Source organism: Panthera tigris, chromosome B4 (assembly GCF_018350195.1).
Source record: "Panthera tigris isolate Pti1 chromosome B4, P.tigris_Pti1_mat1.1, whole genome shotgun sequence".
In the NCBI taxonomy this organism is placed as follows: Eukaryota; Metazoa; Chordata; class Mammalia; order Carnivora; family Felidae; genus Panthera; species Panthera tigris.
Window position 1 is genome coordinate 93,737,880 of NC_056666.1, and position 13,745 is coordinate 93,751,624.

The following is a 13,745-nucleotide window of genomic DNA, read 5'->3' on the forward strand; positions in this document are numbered from 1 at the left end:
GAGCTTGCTTGGGACTTTTTCTCTCTCTCCTTCTCTCTCTACCCCTCCCTAGCTCAAGCTCGCACTGTCTCTCAAAATAAAGAAAGAAACTTAAAAAAAAAAAAAAAAAGACCACAACTTTTAGGTCTGTAATGTAGGATTAACCTAATAAATGGTTAATTGTTAATAGTTTTTTTCCAGATGCCACTCAGAGATGGCTACCACCTCAGCTGTCTTTGAAATGATTGACGTTTTTTTGACAGAATGACACATGCTATGTTTTTATCCAGAATAACTGAGTTGTAAAAAAATTCATATTAGTTTGAGTTCATATGGCTGGCCCAGAATCCAAACGTAGGCATTTATTTATTTATTTATTTATTTATTTTAAAATCATTAACGTTTGAGGAGAGTTGACACGCAACGTCACATTAGTTTTAGGTGTGCAATACAGGGATTCAACAAGTTTATGTACATCATGCTACGCTCACCACAAGTGCAGCTGCCGTCTGTCATCACACAACACTATTACCCTCCCACTGTGTACTGACTGTATTCCCTGTTCTGTGCCTTCTATTCCCCTGACTTCTTCATTCCGTAACTGGAAGCCTGTATCTCCTGCTCCCCTTCCCCCAAAATGGGGGCTTTTAAATGTCCTAGTCAGCAGCTGGTTTAAAAATCTAATCTTTTCTCATCAAGGGAGGTAGCAGAACTCATTTACTGGCAGTGGCGATAAGTTTCCTGTCGGAGGTAAACGTTCTCTGTTGCACTCACATGATCGATTTGACTCCAAGCCTGATGATTGCCTTACAGCTAGTATGTTATTAAAAGCAACCCTGGATATTTTAATAACTGATCATCTGTTTGTAGGCCATCTTGTTTCCTAAGAGCTCCTCACACTGGAAGCAGGGAGAAAAATCCTCTTGTTTCTGGTAGTAAACATTCAAAAAAAATTTTTTTTAAATGTTGACTCATATTTGAGACACAGAAAGAAACAGAGCGCAAGCGGGGATAGAGCAGAGAGAGAGGGAGGCACAGAATCTTGAAGCAGGCTCCAGGCTCTGAGCTGTCAGCACAGAGCCCCATGTGGGGCTCGAACTCATGAACAGGGAAATCATGACCTGGGCCAAAGTTTGATGCTTAACTGACTGAGCCACCCAGGCTCCCCTCTGGTAGTAACAGTTTAAAGAGAAACATGACATTTATTGTTTTCTTGGGAAATTTGGTTTTGTAGGAAAATTTCTTTTTGTAGTTATGTCTTCTTTTAAAAAGTTACTGCTCATTTTTTTCATGTGTCAAAAGTTCAGAAGTAACAGAAGTAAAACCAATGGATCACCAAAATAGTGATTAGGAAAAGTTTATTATGCACACACAAAAAAGATGGTTTGCAAACTGGGAGCGCTGAAACCAAAACATGGAATAAGGATCCAGGGTGTATTATTATGAAACAGCTTATATAGAGAGAAGGCAGTGACTGTTTATTTTTCACTCTGATTGGTTATAATATTAGAATTTTCTTAAATCATAGGAAATTGGTCAACCTTGGGAAACAGTTCATGTTTTGCTGCTGATTTCCAGAGGCACAAGCAAGAGATGACCTATGTCAAGTTGGTTGTGCAAAATAAGTTAAATTAAGCTTTGTTAAATGAGTAAACTAATTTTGTCTGCTCAGGGAATTTTCAAGTCTAGTCTCCGTTTGTTTTTTATCTTATTTTATTTATTTATTTTTTTAAATTTGCTAATAATTATCTTTTTTTTTTAATATGAAATTTATTGTCAAATTGGTTTCCATACAACACCCAGTGCTCATCCCAACAGGTGCCCTCCTCAATACCCATCACCCAAATCAGGAGACTATAGATGCTGGTGAGGATGTGGAGAAACGGGAACCCTCTTGCACTATTGGTGGGAATGCAAACGGGTGCAGCCGCTCTGGAAAACAGTGTGGAGGTTCCTCAAAAATTTAAAAATAGATCTCCCCTATGACCCAGCAATAACACTGCTAGGAATTTACCCGAGGGATACAAGAGTGTTTTTTATTTTAAAACATGTATTTAAACAAGATGGTTGGATGGATGGAGATATGTGAGAAAGTATGCTAATTGTGAAATTTAAGTGGTAGGATATATGGGCATTTACCAGACACTTTTGAAAACTTTTCTGTGTGCTTGAAAATTTTTGTAATGAAATGTTAGGAAAAGAAGATGTTATTCCAGACACCTAAGACTGCAATTTAAATATTGTGGCAGCAGGTGGTGGCAATACTTTGAAAATCAGATAGGCCTGTTTAGTCAAGCCACTGATTTAATACCTGGAATTTTATGCTTTACTAAAGTATAACTCAGCAGCCTGCTTTTCTGGCTTAGGGATTCTTTTTTTTTTTTTTTTTTTTTTTTTAGTGTTTATTTTTGGAGAAAGAGAGAGATGGAGCGCGAGCCGGGGAAAGGGCAGAGTGAGAGAGGGAGACACAGATTCCGAAGCAAGCTCCAGGCTCTGAGCTGTCAGCACAGAGCCCGATGCGGGGCTCGAACCCACGAACCGTGAGATCATGACCAGAGCCAAAGTCGCACACTTAACTGACTGAGGCACCCAGGTGCCCCAGGATTCTATTTTTTAAATCCGTATCAAGGCCTGGTGAGCTATCTACAAAATAAACTCTTGGACAGAGATGTAAAGCTGAGTTTATTCAAAGGCCAAATAATTGCCTGGCACATCCATTGGCTAAAGGTTTTTCTCCCATTGGTAGTCATTTTCATGATGCTCAATTACAGGCTATTTTATTCCCATCATTTTATTATAAAACATTAGTTCATGCAACATCAGATGCCACCAGGAGAAATTTTCAAGTCTGTGACTGTCTCTGGGAAAGAAATAAGAAGAGCCTGTTTCAACTTCTCAAAGCTTGCTTTGTGATCAGACTTCATTCCCCTTAGTTAGTGTTCAATAGAGGACAAGTTGCAGCCCCTCAGAGAGAAAAGGAATGAGCTCTGCTGCCTGGCTGCTCCTGTTGTAGGCTCCTTTGTCATCAGAGATGCCAGGGACCCGGGAGCCTGCAAACTGTGTTCTGCAAGGGTTACCTGGGGAGTGAGGAGGCACTGAAGGGCTTTTATCCATTTCCTGAGCCAAACCCTCCCAAAGAGGAAAGGACCTAACCCGAGTGGAAACCAGTTTCCCGGGTACCGTCCAACCAGTCGCCCATTTCGCTGAGGGTGTTACACACTAGTATCTCTTTGTTTAATTCACCCACATTTCCATGGACATTTCCTAACATGGAAATGGAATTTGGACCTCAATCTTTTTCCTTATCTGAGAGCAACCTCAGACAAAGAATAAACTTGAAGTTTGGCCACTCTTTATTTCACTAGAGAATGGTGCTATGACCTCTCAATGCCACATGACACGAACAATCCTGGTAAGAATATTCGTTCATTTAATCATCAAATCCATACTGAGTTTCTGCCTGTATTGGAACATCGACTATGGACAAGATGCGGCCCTATCTCTAGGTGTTTACAATATAGGTAAATATGACAGTAAGTGGAAGGAGAGTGGGAGGTGGGGGAGGACAGGTGGTTCAGGTAGAGGGAGCAGCCTATGCTGTGCTAGCCCCAGACACTAGAGAAAGCTTGATATGTTCAGCAAAGGGCAAATGGTTCAATGTGATTAGAGCACAGAGAGTGAAGGGGGCTATAGGAAAGGATAGGGCTTAAGTAAGTGACCTCCTCTAAGCTCAGCATTGCTCTGATTTCATATTGCTCCTTGTTGTTTTCATGTGCACATATACTTGCCAAACTGCCCCACGTGTCTTTTCAGAAAATATGTCATGCTGTCCATTTGTACCTTCACCCCAAAGCGAGTCTTACACAGGCACAAGATTCTTGTGTGATTTGAAGCAGTTTCTGTTTTCCCCCAGAGTCTCCCGAGCAATTATTGGTGGCAAGCTGGCTTCATGACTTTTGTATCACAGTTGTAAAGCTACATTTCAGCTGAGATAGTGGGTCCCATTAATATGGTTAATAATAACTGGACAGAGTTGAATAATTAAATTAGGTTCAATGATAAAATAGTTATGAACCAACACTGGGTATTAGATGGGGAAGCTTTTCAAAATGCCCCAGACTTATGCCCATCCGAGTCCTAATGAATATAAACCTTTACATAGGACAGGGATGTGTCTATTTAGATAAAGTTCTTCAGGGATCTAGGTGCATGGTCATGGTTAAAGTGAACTCACAGAGACCTTATCACTTGCATAGAAAAGAATATTTTCAGAAAATTCTGGATTATGTTTTTGAGCATATTTATACTGGCTTCAATATGGTGATAGGGGATAGAAGTCAGAAGTATTTTAGTCAGAGTCAGTCCCTAGAACATGTCCTAGAAATTTATTTTTTGGTAATTTTCTATTGGATCCATAAAGTCAGGGCCGTAATTACAACCAGGAAGGTAGTAGTAAATTCCCTCTCCATCTTTATTTCCTCTTAAGTAGGAAAACACATGAATTATCTTCTTGCCTATTGGATCTACTTAGAAGATGTATGGTGCTAGTAAACTTGAGTTGGGGAGATCAAAGCTGGCTTTTTATCATTATTTACAAGTAACTGGACAATTGCAGCCAATCGTTCATATCTCGTGAGGCAGCATGAAAAGTCCCATTGGGTAGATATTGCAGAATGAAATTTACTGTGTTTAGAGGAGACGTTAGTATCATTCTCCATGGCCTGCTCTCAGTTGGAATCAAATTCATGGATCAAGCAAGGATTAAAAAAGAAGAGGAAGCCGGTTGCTGAGAAAAATAGAAAAGAATATTAGGTATAGTAGTGCCATTGAAGATGGATAAAAGTGGGTGGATTCAGGAGATTTGGGACATTGAACTGACAGCACTGCATGGTGGGATCGCCTGTGGGTAAGCAGACGGAGGAGGAGTCAGAGATGATGGCTGGGAATCTGTCTGGATTCCCAGTGGTCTGGGACCACTGCTTGGACATAGTGACCAGTTATAATTATAGTATAAAGCTTTCTACAGTGTAAACATAGTGAATGGTCATATGACATTTACTGTGATTTAGAACCATAGAACAATATTCTTGTCTTCGTGATTGCTGCCTTATTTTTATTAAAATAAATTTAGAAGTAAGCAAAAATTTGTAATAGAATTAGAAAATTTTAAAGAGCTTTTGTCGGGAGATTTTTTGTTTTTGTTTTTGCTTTCTGATTTATTTGTTAACATTTTTAATGAAAAACTTCAAACATACACAAACTGAGATTAATAGTGAAACCCACGTATATACTTAGCAAATTCGACAGTTTTCAATTTGTGTCCGATCTCATTTTATTTAAACCCCCCACCAACTATCCTCCCTTACCAACTGAATTTTTTTGGCTTTGTTGAGGTATAATACAAGTTTAAGGCATACAACATGATGATTTGATACACATACTTATTGAAGAGTGATTCTACAATAAGGTTAGTTAACACATTCATCACCCACACAATCATCTTTTGTGTGCATGTGGTGAGAACATTTAAGATCCACTCTCTTAGCAGCTTTCAAGTATATAATACAAGATTGTTAACTGTAGTCATCATGATGTACATTAGATCCCCAGAACTTATTCATTTTAAACTGAGTTTGTACCTTTTGACAAACATCTCCTCATTTCCCCCATCTCTCAGCCTCTGCCAATTACCATTTCTACTCTCTGTTTCTCTGAGTTTGACTTTTTTTAGCTTCCACACATAAGTGATATCATACAGTATTTGTCTTTCTATGTCTCACTTATTTCACTTAGTATAATGCCCTCAAGGTCCATCCGTGTTGTCACAATGGCAGGATTTCCTTCTTTGTTATAGCTAAATAATATTCCATTTGTGTGTGTGTGTGTGTGTGTGTGTGTGTGTGTGTATCACATTTTCTTTATTCATTTATCAGTCAATGGACACTTAGATTGTTTCTGTATCTTAGCTGTTGTGAATAGTGCTGCAATGAGCATAGGGTACAAATATCTCTTAGAGACAGTGATTTCATATCCTTCAGACATATACCCAGAAATTTTTTGAGGTACCTTCATACCGAGTTCCATACTGCCTGTACCAACTGACCTTTCTAATAAAAGTGCACAATGGTTCCCTTTTCCCCCACACCCTCACTAACACTTGTTATCTCTTGCCTTTTTCAAAATAGTCATCTTCACAGGTATGTGGTGATATTTCACTGTAGCTTTTATATGCATTTCCCTGATAATTAGTGATATTCAATATCCTTTCATGTACCTTTTAGTCATTTGTGTGTCTTCTTTGGAAAAATGTTTATTCATGTCTTTTTCCCATTTTTAATCAGATTATTTTTTTTGTTTTTAGTTTTTTATTTTTGCTGTTGATTTGTGTGAGTTCCTTATGTACTTTGAGTATTAACCCTTTATCAAATATATGATTTGCGAATATTTTCTTCCATTCTGTAGATTGCCTTTAAATTTTGTTGATTGTTTCTTTTGCTGTACAGAAGCTCTTTCATTTGATTTAGCCCCACTTGTTTATTTTGCTTTTGTTGCTTGTGCTTTTGGTGTCATCCAAAACATGGTTCCCAAGACCAATGTCCAGAAACTTTTTCCCTATGTTTTCTTCTAGGATTTTTATGGTCTTGAGTCTACATTTAAGTCTTTAATTTATTTAGAGTTACTTTTGTAGAATAGGGGTTCAATTTCATACTTTTCTTGTGAATATCCAATTTTCCCCACACTGTTGAAGAAACTATCCTTTCCTCACTGAGTCCTCTTAGCTCCCATGTCAAATTTTAGTTGGCCATATAGGTGTAGGTTTATTTCTGGGTTCTCGATTCTATTCCATTGGTCTGTATGTCTATTCTTATGCTAGTACTATTTTCATTACTGTAGCTTTATAATATAATTTGAAATCAGAAAGTGTGATTTGTTCTTTCTCAGTGTTGTTTTGGATATTAGGGATCTTTTGTGGTCCATATAAATTTTAGGACTTTTTTTCCTGTTTCTATGAAGGATGCCATTGGAATTTTGATAGGGATTGCGCTGGATCTGTAGATGGCTTTGAGTAGTATGCACATTTTAACAGTATTAATTCTGCTGATCCAAGAACATAGGATATCTTTCCATTTTTTTCATGTCTTCCGTTTCTTTCAACAACGTTGTATAATTTTCAATGTACAGGTCTTTCACCTCCTGGTTAAATTTATTCCTAAGTATTTTATTGTTTTTAATGCCCTCGTAAATGGGGTTCTTTATTTCTTTTTCAAATAGTTCATTGTTAATGTATAGAAATGCAACTAATTTGTGTATGTTGATTTTGTATCCTGCAACTCTACTAAATTTATTAATTCTAATAGTTTTTTGATGGAATATTTAGGACCTTCTGTATATAAGATCATATCATCTGCAACAGATACAGTTTACTTATTTCCAATTTGGATAACTTTTATTTCTTTTTGTTGTCTAATTACTTTGTGTAGGACTTCCAGTATTATGTTGTGTAAAAATGGGGAGAGTGAACTTCCTTGATTTGTTCTTGATCTTAGAGGAAAAGCTATCAGCTTTTCATTGAGTGTAATATTAGATATAGACTTATCATATAGGGCTTTTATTATGTTGAGGTATAGCCCATCTATACTTTGTCTAGAGTTTTTTTCAAAAAGATGCTGAGGGGTCCCTGGGTGGCTTAGTCCTGAGACCTTTGTCTCAGGTCACGATCTCATGGTTCGTGAATTCAAGCCCCACATTGGGCTCTCTGCTCTAAGTGCAGAGCCCACTTTGGATCTTCTGTCTCCCTCTCTGTCTCTGCCCCTCCTCTGCTCTCTCTCTCTCTCATCTCTCTCTCAAAAATAAATAAACATTAAAAAAAAAGATGCTGAATTTTGTCAAATGCACTTTCTACATCTATTGAGATGATATGATTTTATTAGTGTGGTGTATCACATTGATTGATTTGCATATGTTGAACCACTTTTGTATCCCAGGAATAAATCTCACTTGGTCATGATATGTGATCTTTTTAATGATTATTGAATTTGATTTGCTGATACTTCATTGAGAATTTTTTATCCATGTTTATCAGGGATAATTGCTTATAATTGACTTTTTTTTGTAATGTCTTTATCTCACTTTGGTATCAGGTTAATTCTAACCGTTTAAAATGAATTTGAAAGTGTTCTCTCCTCTTCAGTTTTTTGGGAAAGGGTGAGAAAGATTTCTATTGATTCTTCTTCAAGTGTTTGGTAGAATTCACCAGTGAAGCCGTCTGGTCCTGGACTTTAGTTAGTTGGGATGTTTGTTTGTTTGTTTGTTTGTTTTGAAGTTTACTTATTTATCTGAGAGAGAGAGAGAGAGAGAGAGAGAGAGAGAGAGAGAATGAGAGACAGAGCAAGTTGAAGGGGTAGAGAGAGAGAGGATCCGAAGCAGGCTCTGCAGTGCCAGTGCTGAGCCCAATGTGGGGCTTGAACTCATGAACCGTGAGATCATCACCTGAGCTGAAGTCAGACACTTAACCAACTGAGCCATTCAGGCACCCTGATATATTTTTGCTTATCGATTCAATCTCCTTTCTCTTAATTGGCCTGTCAGATTTTCTATTTCTTCATGATTCAGTCTTGGTAGGTTGTATGTTTCTAGGAACATCCACTTACCCAATTTGTTGGAGTACAATTGTTCATAGTAGTTTCTTATGATCCTTACTGTTTTTGGGGTATCGGTTGCACTGTCACCTCTCCTTTCTAATTTTATTTATTTGAGTCTTCTCTCTCATTCTTTTTTTTCTTAATCTAGGTAAAGGTTTGTCAATTTTGTTTATCTTTTCAAAAAATTAACTCAATTTTGTTTATCTTTTCTGTAGTGTTTCTGGTCTCTTTTTCATTTATTTTTGCTCTGATCTTTTTACTTTCTTTTTACTTTCTTTCTTTTTACTTTCTTTTTACTACCTTTCATCTGAGTTTGTTCTTTATATAGTTCCTTGAGGTATAAAATTAGGTTGTTTATTTGAAATCTTTCTTTTTTCTTCTTAATGTAGGTGTTTATTGCTATAGACTTCCCTCTTAGGACTATTTTGCTATATCCCATAAGTTTTATTATGCTGCATTTCCATTTTTATTTGCTTCAAGATATTTTTTATTTCCCTTTTGATTTCCTCATTAACTCATTAGTTTTCCAAGTATGTATTGTTTAATTTTCACATACTTGTGGATTTTCAAGTTTTCCTCCTGTTATGAATGTCTAGTTTCATGCCATTGTGGTCAGAAAAGATACTTGGTACAATTTTAATCTTCTAAAATTTGTAACACAGTTTTGTGACCTAAAATATAATCTAGATTTGAGAATATTCTGAATGCATTTGAGAAGACTGTATTCTGCTTTGTTGGGTGGAATTTCTGTATATGTCGGTTAGGTCCATTTGGTCTACAGTATAGTTCAAGCCCAGTGTTTCTTTTTTGATTTCCTGTCTGGATGAGCTATCCATTGTTGAAAGTAGAACACTGAAGTCCCTTACTATTATTGTATTGCTTCTATTTCTTCCTTCAGGTCTGTTAGTATTTGCTTAATATTAGGTGCTCTGATGTTGGATCTCTCTCTCTCTCTCTCTCTCTTTCTGGATATAGATATACCAATATCTAATCTATATATATAGAGAGAGATAGAGAAATATATATATATATGTGTGTGTGTATATATATATATATATATATATATACACACACACATAGAATATAGACATATATAGATACATATTCTCTTGATGAAATATATATATATGTGTGTGTGTATATATATATATGTGTGTGTATATATATATGTGTGTGTGTGTGTATATATATATATATGTGTGTGTGTGTGTGTGTGTGTGTGTATATATATATATACACACACACATAGAATATAGACATATATAGATACATATTCTCTTGATGAATTGGCCCCTTTAGCATTATATGACCTTCTTTGTCTCTTGTTACAATTTTTGACATAAATTCTATTTTATCTGATGTAACTATAGCTACCCCTGCTCTCTTTTGGTTTCCATTTGCATGGAGTATCTTTCTTCCATTCCTTAAGGCTACATGTGTCCTTAAAGCTGGTGTGAATCTCTCTTGTAGGGAGCAGCATATAGTTGGGTCTTTTTAAAATTCATTTGCTCTCTCTATGCCTTTTGACTGGAGAATTTAATCCATTTATTTTTAAAGTAATTTTTGATAGGGAAGGACTTATTAATGCCATCTTAATCATTGTTTTTTGGCTGTTCCCTTGTTCCTTTCTTCCTCTTTCACTGTGTTCCTCTGTGAACTGATTTTCTGTGGTGGTATGCTTTGACTCTCTTCTTTTTATCTTTTGTAGGTTTTAGCTTTATAGTTACATGAGGCTTATTTATATAACATGTTATAGATACAGCAGCTTATTTTAGGCTGATAACAACTGAATTTTGATCACATACAAAAACTCTACCCTTTTACTCACATCTCCATATTTTATGTTTTTGATGTCATAATGTACCTCTTTTTATGTAGGCACCATTAACCAATTATTGTAGCTGTAGTTACTTTTAGTACTTTTGTCCTTAACTTTTATACTAGAGTTAAGTGAGTTACACATCTCATAATACGGTATTGGAGTATTTTGAAATTGACTATGTATTTACCTTTACTGTCGTGTTTTATACCAGTGTGCATACCTTTAAATTTCATGAACTAAGCTTTGAGTTTGTAATGTTGAGCTTTTGAGTCCTTTCTGAGTGGTTGCTTTACAGGGTTTGAAACCTTTAAAGCTTCATTTTGCATCATGAGAATCTCAAAGACACATAGCCCTGAGTTTGATCCCCCAACTACAAAACAATCTTTCTCTTTTGGCTTTGACCTCATCATTTTACCATAGTGGATCAGATTCTATGAGCCCCAAAGAATTCTTTGGCATTCTGAACTTGTAAACAGAGAGGGGGAAAGGAGGGGAGGTCACAGGATCAGGATATGGGTTGATGAGAGCTTTCCAGTGTTTTTGTTATGGCTGAGAGACAGACACACATGTTTCTATGACAACTAAAGTATGTGGGTTGGAGAAGAGATGGTTTGCACACTCTGGCTTTGGTTGGTTTCCCTTTCTTGCTCTTTCTGATGTGTCAGTGACCTTCCCTGAACAGATAGAATTAAGCGTTATTGTTTTAAATTTTGTTTGGGAGTTAGGCTAAATTTAAATTGTACATGGTAGATCATGAGATGTTAAAGCAGAAATTAATACTTCAAGAATTATCTTCTCAGTATGAAGAAACTGAAGCTCAGAGAAGTTGTTTTGTTTTATATGGGGTCTCACATCTAGTAAGTGGCAGAACTCAGAGAAAAGCCCAGGTCTTCATTCCTTTCTCCTTCACCTAAGTAATTTGATGCATTTTACCAGGAAGAACAAGAATCATTTCTTATGAGGATTTAGTGATGTACACACAAATCAACATTCAGAAGCCTGTTCTGACTTTCTTTTTATGAGTTTTAAATATAGTATAATGGCCATACAAAATAAATCTTCAGATTCCAAACTTGACAATGTCCTTCCGCTCTATTTTCTCTCTTGGATTACAAGGACATATTTCCATTTTATTGCAAATTGAACACAAGCAGTTTGACTACACAGCCAGCAGTTTAGAGAGATCATTTCAAGTTGCAAACCTCTCCAGTTTTGTCTTGAATGAACTTGAGGTTGGGTGTGTATATAAGTATTTTCAGTGGTATACTTTAACTGTCTTCGAATGGGCTCAGACAGTTCCCTGGTGGTCTCAAACTGCAAATTTATGCCCTCTGTACTATCTTCCTTTCCAGGACCAGATCTTTATGGAAAATGTGGGCGCAGTGAAGCAGCTCTGCAAACTAACAAACAACCTTGAAGAAAGAATAGAAGAGTTAGAAATATGGAACAGAAAGCTGGCCAGGCTAAAGCGGCTCAGTAGTTTGAAGTCTTCAGCCAGTGAAGCAAGCTCCATCAGGTATATCCAGGGGCACCACAGGAGAAAGGAGACAATAGGGCCTTTCCATAACCAGATCAAACTAGATGGTCTTTCTGATCAAGCAGCAACCACTACTTTCTGCTAATGAAGTCCCTATTCTGTTTTTAGAATGTTTTGGGACACAATTGCCTTATGTGATAATGTTCTTATTTTTTCTGTTGCTGCTTTGAAAATGAAACAAACCGTGAAGTATGTGTTTAAGAGCAAGGTGTTTTAGGAAATGTTGCATTTTACCAAAGGATGACTTCTCCTTTAAGGAGTAGAAGTGGCCATTTCTAAATTTCGAAAATCGTCTTTGGTTCTCAGGGGAAAAACTTCTAATTTTTTTTTTTCATTTAAGGAGGTAAATGCACATTTCCTGGGGTCTAATTATGAGAAAAAGAGAAATACAACATTTAACGCATTCATTTACGCTTACTAAGGTTCTTTTTCTCAAAAGGAACTCTCAATTGCCTTGACTTTTCCTTTGTAAAATTACCACTGTATTACAGAAAAAATCATACTGCTGTGTTAGTGGCAGCCTGGGCTTTTGTCGTGTAACTCCTGGAGAGGCATTTGAATGGTAATTAACATTCTCTCTCTCTTTTTAAAGCAAATTTAGCAGAGCTGTTAGTGCATCTTCTCCAAGAAAGGCCATTCCCCAAAAAACCAACAAGGTAAATAGACTTATTTGTAATGCACAGTGATAATGTTTTATATATATAAAAAAAAGAGTGTTTAGAGAAATTGATCAAAAATGCTTGCCTTCATTTATCTGTTGATAGACTCCCTTGTTTGCATCTTCATGCACTTTAGGTATTTAATTACTACCCCTTTAATAGTTTTTTCAAAAAGATGTTTAGAGAAATAAGTACAGAACATGTTCATTTCAGAAATACTATTCTGCTGTTTTTTTTTTTTAATAGATTGCCTCTATCAAGTGAAATTCATCAGCTTCCACATGCATATGGCCTTAGGCTGCAAGATCTGTGTGGATGCCTTAACTCAACCTCATTCCTTATCTATGGCTTCAGAAGATCCCAGGGGGACTTCCATTAATCCCCTAAATCCCTCTTTTCCCTTTTGATAGTTAGTACTCTATGTGCAAATGGGGAAATAGGTATTCACTTTCTTGCAAAGGTTAAAGTGTGATGGTTTTATTAATGAATAAAGAGAACTTTCATCAAATAGGGTAACATTTACCTTAAAAAGTGAAGACTAATCATTTATTGATTTAAAGTACACCCTCTTCAATGAAGAGGAGTGTCAGTAAGGGAGAAGCTGCACTATTCCCTTCCTAGTACAATTCATAAATGCCATGAAACCCAGCTTGTTCCCTCTGACCCACCAGTGTTCCCCAGGTGGCCCTTCCCTGGGAAGATATTCATGACCTTAATCTATATCTTATTAAGGACTGATCTGGTGTTTGGGCCATTGCCCCCAATTACTCTCTATTCTTCATGTTCTACTGCATTTACCTATTTTTTTTTAAGTTTATTTACTTATTTTAAGAGAGAGAAAGTAGGGGAGGGGCAGAGAGAGAAAGAGAGGGAGAGAATCCTAAGCAGGCTCTTCACCATCAGAACAGAGCCAGACAGGGGGCTTGAACTCACAAACTGTGAGATCATGACCTGAGCTGAAACCAAGAGTTGGATGCTTAACTGACTGAGCCACCCAGGTGCCCCTGCATTGACCTATTTTAAAAGAATTCAGAAAGAGTTTAATATTCTACTAAAAACTGCTAAAAATGTTATGTTGCTGACAAGCTACTTGGTGTACAAATAAA

General features: G+C 36.7%; 1 protein-coding gene across 1 annotated transcript in view; it reads left to right on the forward strand.

Moving 5' to 3' along the window:
- Positions 1-13,745, forward strand: part of MYRFL (myelin regulatory factor like) — a 95,029-nt gene that overhangs the window by 60,526 nt on the left and 20,758 nt on the right. Inside the window, exons 14-15 of the mRNA XM_007082264.3 lie at positions 11,796-11,959; positions 12,573-12,636. Of these exons, the coding sequence (XP_007082326.2) occupies positions 11,796-11,959; positions 12,573-12,636 (228 nt within the window). The remainder of the gene's footprint in view (positions 1-11,795; positions 11,960-12,572; positions 12,637-13,745) is intronic.